The sequence below is a fragment of the Triticum aestivum genome, chromosome 4A (genome assembly GCF_018294505.1).
Source record: "Triticum aestivum cultivar Chinese Spring chromosome 4A, IWGSC CS RefSeq v2.1, whole genome shotgun sequence".
Classification (NCBI taxonomy): Eukaryota; Viridiplantae; Streptophyta; class Magnoliopsida; order Poales; family Poaceae; genus Triticum; species Triticum aestivum.
The window spans coordinates 125,340,372-125,348,218 of NC_057803.1; the positions used below are offsets into that span (position 1 = coordinate 125,340,372).

At 55.3% G+C, this 7,847-nt stretch overlaps 1 protein-coding gene across 1 annotated transcript; it reads right to left on the reverse strand.

Annotated features, from left to right (window-relative positions):
* Nucleotides 1-2,786: 2,786 nt before the first annotated feature.
* LOC123085559 (lipid phosphate phosphatase gamma) lies at nucleotides 2,787-4,631 on the reverse strand. The gene is made up of 2 exons (XM_044507224.1): nucleotides 4,003-4,631; nucleotides 2,787-3,231 (listed from the first exon to the last, which is right to left on the reverse strand). The coding sequence occupies exons 1-2, from the start codon at nucleotides 4,477-4,479 to the stop codon at nucleotides 3,025-3,027; spliced, it is 684 nt and encodes a 227-aa protein (XP_044363159.1). The 5' UTR covers nucleotides 4,480-4,631; the 3' UTR covers nucleotides 2,787-3,024.
* Nucleotides 4,632-7,847: the final 3,216 nt, after the last annotated feature.

Here is a 7,847-nt window from a genome sequence, read left to right on the forward strand (position 1 = left end):
GTGGGAGATATAGCCGCATCGAGGGCGTTACAGCCGCTCCGGCCTGACGAGCCCGAAGATGAAACCAAAGAGGAGGGAGGGAGCTCACCCAAGTCAATCGCAGACGAACGGCCGCCGGAGCAAGTCCCGCCGTCGCCGCGAAAGACCAGGTCACCACGAGGTTGCAGCCACGCCGCTGCAAGCCCCCCCCCCCCCACGCCGAGCCCCGGATGGGCCTCCGCCGCCATCCGAGACCGAATCCAATCGGGGGGGGATCTGGTCAGAGGCGCGCCGACCCGCCACCACCCGATCCGACCTTGCCGCGCCGCCACCCTGGAGTTGCGACGCCGCACCGCTGTCCCTGCCGTAGGCCAGCGCCCCCCGACGAGCGGCCACCCCGCGCCGGCCGTGGACCCCGTGGGGAGGGGAGAGGCCCCGCCGCCGCCCTAGCCGGCCAGGTTTCGCCCGGCGGCCCTGCTGGGTGGCAAAGAGGGGGGCCGTGGGAGGAGTGGAGAAGTGGGAGGCTAGGGTTCCCCACGGGAGCGTCGTGGGAGGGAGGGGAAAGGGGGTGTGGGCACTCTTCAATGATTATATCCCTTTCCTACGCACAAGGTGCTAGCATAACGCCTTGCTTTGGCCATGTGCACTCGGAAACGCGTTACTAGGTTGAGCACCTTTCTCGTTGAAGCACGATTAGGCGCGCGGAATGCCAGGAAATCATGTGTAATGGCGCAGAACGACAGGAAGGGGGTCAGCAGGAATTAGAAGGCGAGGCAGGCAGGCGCGGGACAACAGCCAAAAGCCCAAAATTATGGCTTGTGTTAGAGCAACTCTAACAGACCCCACAAAAATTTGACCCGCAAAACGCGTTTGCAGTTCCACGAAGATCGCGTTTGCGAGTCGAAAACTAGCGCGTCCAAACAAAACCCGTATCTAAACCTGCAAAATTTGAAAAAACACTTTCGCGAGAGAAATTGCCCAAACATAGTTCATCACATACTACATAGTTCATCACATGACCAACAAACTAAAAGTATAGTTATACTACATACTACGTTAAACTAGTACTAGAGGGGTCGGATCTAACGGCGGCGAGGTCGCGGCAAATGGATGACGCTGTGGAGGAGCCGGACGCTCAATCCTCCTCGCCGGAGCTGCACAGGTCGACGTACTTCGCCGCCTGCTCCGCGCGGATGCGGCGCCACTCCTTGGCCTTCTCATTGGCGGCGACCGCCTCCCGCCACTCGAGGGCTTCGAGCTCCTCGGCGTGGCGCTGGCGCTCCGCCTCCTCTCACACGCTCCGCTCGGCGATGGCGGCCGCAACGACGTCGACGTAGTCTTCCGGCATGATGACTCCGCGGCGGCCGAGCAGAGCGGGCTCCTCGAGCTCTTCCTTCACGGGGACGAAGGTGAACGCGTCCGGCTCCTCCTCGTCCTCCGACCACTCCCTCTTCACGGGGAGATGGCCCGCGCCGGAGGAGGAAGAGCTCCCGGCGTACGAGGACCCCGCGGAGGAGAAGGACGCGTGCCGGCGGTCGTACTCCGCCGTCTCGCTCCGCTGGAAGCTCGCCGGCGGCGACATGCCGCGGTTGGTCCATTTTCGGGCCCCGCGCTTCCGCGCGCCGCTCGCACTCCGGGTCCCTTCCGCCGTCGGATCTGCTGCTGGAGCCGCGTCCGGAGCTCCACATTCGGCCCCACATGGCGGCTGGAGGCGGGGCGGGTGGTCGCCGGCGGCGAGAAATGTGGAAAGGAGGAAGGGGAATCGCGTGGCTCGGCGGCGGCAAGGGATAGGGTTTGGGCCGGCAAACGAATCGCGGAATCGCAGTTATAGCGGTCGGGGCGTGTGGTTTGCGGGCCGGGCGAGTATGCAGGCTCTGTTCTGACCGAAAATGGGCCGAGCCCGCATACTCGCCAGAATTTTACGGGTTTGCCTGTTTTGAGGGGGTCTGCTAGAGTTGCTCTTAGGGTTAGCCTTGGCTCTCCTCTCCTTGCGTCGTCAGGCCTTCCTCGCACCGCCACGAATCTGAAGCTCGTTCTCGCCTCGGTCAGAGCTCCTTCGTCTCGCGCCCTCCTCACGCTGCCGGCTGCTGGCCGCCACGGATCTCGCGCCCCTCCTCGTGCTCTTCTTCTCTTCAAGCAGGCAAACCCCGTGAGCCCCCCCCCCCCCCCCCCCCCCCCCCCCTTTTGAGCTATCTGCCTCGGTGCCTCCCTCTCCTCTTTTGTCTTGGTTTGCTGTTGGCGCTGCTATTTTACTGCTGCTCACTGCTGGTGCTGTTCCCTCTGTTCCTGGTCATGCTTTGTCGCTGGCTGGTTGGCTACTGCTGCTAAAATTTGCTGCCACTAGCTGCTGTTGTTGGCTGTGCTAATGTGTTGTGCACTTGTGCTGTGCTGTTGTGTTGAGAACATGGCTATGAGAGCGATATACTGACAAGGTATTTATCTGTTCCATGATTATATCCCGCTCCAATTTACATTTTAGTTGTATATAGATGGGCACATGGCTATAATCTGCTACATGGAGAGCTATGTATTGATATTCCTAATTTCCTATGTTTTCCCAGCTGCAAACTACTTCCCCAGCGATCCCAGCTATGTCCTTCTGGCTTGTCCGTATGGTGTCAGTACAGTATTGTATGGGATACTTAGACGCGCGTCTAAGCAGCACATAAGCGAGCTAGGCACAAGTAGGTCCCAAAACGAACAATTTATGCCTAGTGCCTTTCTGAACTTTGCAGATAATGTGAGTAGGTCGGGTGATTTTATCTCCTGGAGAAAGAAGTTGATATGTGGGGATTATGAGGTGGTCATATCACAAAGAACCTAAAACCCTTCCATAAAAATAATTAGGTAAAATGATATGCATCTAACTTAATTACATATGCTATTTGTAAACTGCTAATCTGAAGCACATTTTAATGGATGATGACAGCTTATACTTCATGTAAGAGCAGAACAGAGTACTTGTGATGTAGAGATATGGTTATTCATGTTGGAGCAAGATGTGCCAGATGATCAAAAAGTTAAGATATGCTGTGGCTTACATCCTCAATCAGTAGCAACTTTCTTCCTTGCTGCCCTTGCATTATCATACTCAAACTTGAGCACATCTTGAATATGTGAAGTATCCTTGATATAAAACCACCTCCCAATTGCGCTCTCCTCAATCATTGGGAAGTATTGAGCAAGAACGGTGTTGGCGAACCAGTACCAGATAGCACCAAATACAAGGCCGACTACTGCTCCCGCGAAAACCTAATGAACCCATCAAATTGAAATATCTGTCAGTTTTTTCAGTGGCAGTCATGACATTTCGCTTATTATAAAAGCAATAAAACCAAACAATGTTCCAAACAAGCAGGTATGCAGGGAGACCACCAACTTTTCTCAAGGATGACGCCATTAAGCCGAATCACACTGCTGATTCGGGAACAAGTATACTATGAAGAGAGAATACCCAACTTTCAAGTACATATCCACCCAAAATGTAATTGTCCTATGGTTCAAATTCATATGCAAACAGATAGGTCCAACAGATTAACCATATGAATTTCATTCACCTATTGAGGCCATAAGGATAGCGCTTTAGCTGTAATTTTTGTGTTTTCAAAGAAATATTCTTGAGTTTTAGATCCGAATGCTTCAATTGATGGATTTCAACCAATTGAAATTCAAATGCAAACAGGCACGCAAATTCCTATGTGAATAGTCCCTATGATTTCAACCATACAAACTTTTCCTATGAAGGCCCTTCGGATCAAAGGAATGAAAGCGCCAAAATTCATACGGATTGCTTTCCACCCAATCCCATATGATTGATTCATAGAAAGGTTAGATCACTTTTTTTTATTCTTTCAATTCCTGTAGGATATCAATTAGTATCCCAGTGTTTTGCAAACCCTGCATTTCGAAGAAGTCTTAAATTATCTGATTGTAATGCCCAATCATTGGTTAGAAGTGCATCAATCGATAATCAAAATCCCATCGCGTCCGCGTAGATCGGATCCGAAATTCAGGGGCTCTGACCTGCGGGACGGTGTGGTAGCCGAGATACACCCTGGAGAGCATAGTGAGGAACGCGAGAGGCCATGAGAAGGCGGCCATGACGCGGCTCGCCGGCGACCGCCGGAGCACGAAGAGCGAGAGGTACGTGGCGAAGAAGAAGGTGTACTGCGCGTGGCTGGACGGCCACCCGTGGGAGTCGCAGGTCTCGAGCAGCTCGCACGAGGCCGGGCGGGACTGCGCGACGGAGTGCTTGATGAGCTCGTTGAGGACCTGCGAGACGAGGAGCCCCAAGGCGAAGCAGATGCCCTGCAGCTCGCGGCGGAACATGAAGTGGGAGATGAAGCCGCCGAGGCTGATGAAGACCGGGATTAGGGAGACCCACGCGAGGAAGAGGCCGACCCTGTCGCCCCGGTGGTATCGGACGTGGGTGAGCGTGATGGCCTTGAGCGCCGGCGGCACCGACGCGGCCATCTCCTGGTACTCCCCGGCCCCGGACATGGCTCCGCCGCAGAGCTCTCTCCTTTTCCTCTCTTCTCCGATTGGGGCGTCGCGTAGGGGATCTGCGCGTTGCGCTTTTCCGGCGGGCCGTGAAGACGCGTGCGCGGAGCGGACGTGCCAGAAGAAGTGGGGCGTGGACGGTGGACGCGTGGGGGTGGGGGTGGGGTACAAGGAGAAGCCTAGAGCTACGGATGAATCTGATGGTCCAGATTGAGTTGGTTCAGGCGCCATTTCCAGCAAGTCTCTTTTCCTTCTGCATGGAGAAAACTACTCCTATAAAATCATGGAAGCACGAAAGTGTATTTTTTTTTTAAAAGGACTTTCTCCTGCCTCATTTTTATTAAAAACGAGGCAAGCTCGGGCTATAGCCAAAGTAGTTGAACCTGATAAGATTCACAAGCAAACAACTAACAACATGAGCAAAGGAAATTCAGCAACAAAAACCATCTATTACATAATCATCAGCGTCAGCTGGAATGGGCTCTTGGATAGAAGCTCCGTTGATCAATCCCTGCACCCACATTATTCTTCATCACCAGGCGATCCTTAAAAGCTCTCATCTTCTTCAATCCAACAGTAGCAGGCAGTCCTTCATTATTTTTGATTGAGAATCCAAACATATAATCATCCATCTATGAAGGAGCACACTTACTCTACTCAGAAGAATTCAGATATCTTTCCACACAGCTCCATGAAAACACAAATCATTTCTCATAGCCCATAAGCTCTAGAGGAAGGCGACACAAGCCATACCTATAACAGATTTCTTATTATCTCTATCCCACAAAGAAGATAATTCATTTCTATTGTCAAGAAAGATAAAAGTGAAAAGCTTCAGCAATATCTTCCGAAACATGTCTTGCAATAATGCAACCAAAAAGCAAGTGATTGGCAATATTCATACTCATTATAAAAGAGACAAGTTAAATCAGCTAAGTGTTCTCTTTTACTCAAATTGTCTCTTGTAAGGATTTTGATATGAACCATCAACTAAACAAACACCATATATCTGTGCGGAACAGTTATTTTTCCAAATTTGTCCCGACCAGGGGTAGAAACCCCACCCCATTTGATTTTGTTGTAAAAGAATATAGTAGGATAATCATATAAGCTTCAAGAGTCCAAGAAGGTTTATCAGCATCATCAAGAGGTATAAAATTAGGGTTTTCTATTTTCATGCCCCTGGTTGCTTAGTTGTGCTCAGTTTTACTCCAGTCATCTAACATTGCTCACTTTTCTCCTCCCTCCTTCACCCACTCTACTCACAAAAGCCCAAACGGAGCACGGTCATCCAGTAAAAGCCTTTAACCATTACCTCTTGGCGAGCCGGGTTCGTTATATCCTGGCAGGTGGGGTCGGCCACTCTATCTCTCTCTCTTTCTCTCCCCATAGTGGTGACGCGTTAAGAGTATCTCCACCCGTTCGGCCCCCAGGGCGCCTAAAAAGAGCGGCCTGGGGGCGAACCGACGCTAGCTCGGCCCCTGGGGGCGACCTAGCTCCCAGTCACGCCCCCAGGCGACGGCCCCAGGATGCGGAAAATTCGAACTTGGTCGTTCCCGCTCATCACAAAAGACGCCACAAATCCGGCGATCACAAGTCACAGTTCGACGATCGGATGTAGTCTGGCATACAAAAAACAGAGCGCCGCAAGTTCGCGTGCGCAACGAATCACTCGGCGGGTCGGCTTCAGGCGTCGGCAGAGTCGGCGTGCGCGGGCTCGGCGGTGCCGGAGCTGCTTCGATGCTGGGCGGTGCCGGCGCGGCTTCGGTGCTGCTGGGCGGCATCGTGGAGGCGTCATCACTCGGGCTTGGCGTGTGGGTCGGCGTCGACATCGGTGTCGGCGTCGACGGCCTTGTTGAGGGAAGTTGGTTCAGGATGAGGCCGCGCTCCGCCAAGTACCACGCCTTGACCGCCTCGTCAGTGCTCTGGAGCATGTCCGCCCCGCCCAGCAGGAAAGCCAGATCGGTGTTTCTCTTCTTCGCGGCGACGTTCGTCCGGAGCAGGTCGAGCTTGACGGCGCTGCTTGACATCAATGCCGACCACCGCGCCTCGGTCTTCTCTTCACGAAGGACGGCCCGGGCCTACGCGTCGGCGAGGCAGTGCTCGATGGACTCCTGCACTCGAGCGGTGGCCGCGTCGGCGTGTTTCCCCTTCTTGGCAACTTTGTTGCCGTCCGACCGCCCTTCCGATGTGCCGGGAGTCGGCGCGCCCGGCTTGTAGGTCTCCTTGGCCTTGTCGAGGGTGCGCCGGACTTCCGCCCACTTCTCGCACTTGTCAATGCGCTTGTAGACGTGGAGGTACTTGAATTCAGCGTCGCTGTTGCTCTGTCGGTACAGGGCGAACATGCGCAGCAACTGTGCGGAGGAACAAACAGTTGGCGCGCGTACACGGCGAAGAGAGGCGGGAGGCCGGCATGGCATACCTGATCCTCGACGCTGGCGCCGCTCTCCGGGTGAGCCGCGACCTCCTCGACGACCCCATGCCATTTGTTGCACGCCCCCTGGATACGCCCCCAATGGTTCGCCATCGCCTTGGAGCCGACGTTGCATGTAGACGCCTTTGAAGTAGGGGTCAACGAGCTTGCGCTCGTCGAACTCGGCCTTGATGCGGTCCCAGTACGTGTCGATGCTCTGGTTCGTGCCGGTCGTCGGGTCGAGGCAGACGACTTTCCATGCTTCGGCGAGGCATTCCTCTTCCTTGGACGCCCACTTGATGCGCGGCTCGCCTGTCCTGGCCGCCCGCTTCTTCTTCTTCTTGCGCCCCTTCGCCATCACAGGCGTCGGCTCCTCCTCCTCCTCCTCCTCCTCCTCCTCCTCCTCCTCGTCCTCCTCCTCCTGCTCCTCCTGCTCGTCCTCGCCGTAGACGTAGCCGAGCTCGCCGTCCATGCCGTAGCTGAGATCCACCACCTCGTCCTGGGTGACGAACCCGGGAGACAAGGCGGCCGCGGCCGAACCTGCTGTGATGATGTCGTCTATGTCAGACTCGGTCTCGTCGGTGTCGCCGAGGTGCGAGAAGGGCAGTGGGCCACGGCGTAGCGGGGGCGTCGGGGAGGAAGTGTAGGCGGGCGGCGAGTAGTTGTATGGAGGGTACTGCACGCCGGCGAAGGCGGGAGAGGGCGTGCGCTGGGCCGGGTATCCATGGGGGAAGGTGACGTTTGGGTTGAACCCACCGTGCGCGTCCCCGTCGGCGTAGCCCGGCGAGGGCGATCCCCATGGTTGCGGAGAGCCGACGCCTTGATGGCCCCAGGGCGCGTACTAGGCGTGGCTTCCAGGTGGATTCATCATCCCACGCGAGTCGCCTCGGACTCGGCTTGGTCCGCCGAGGCAGCCGCAGCCGTGCACGCCGCGTTGTCGCGGGCCTTCTTGGCG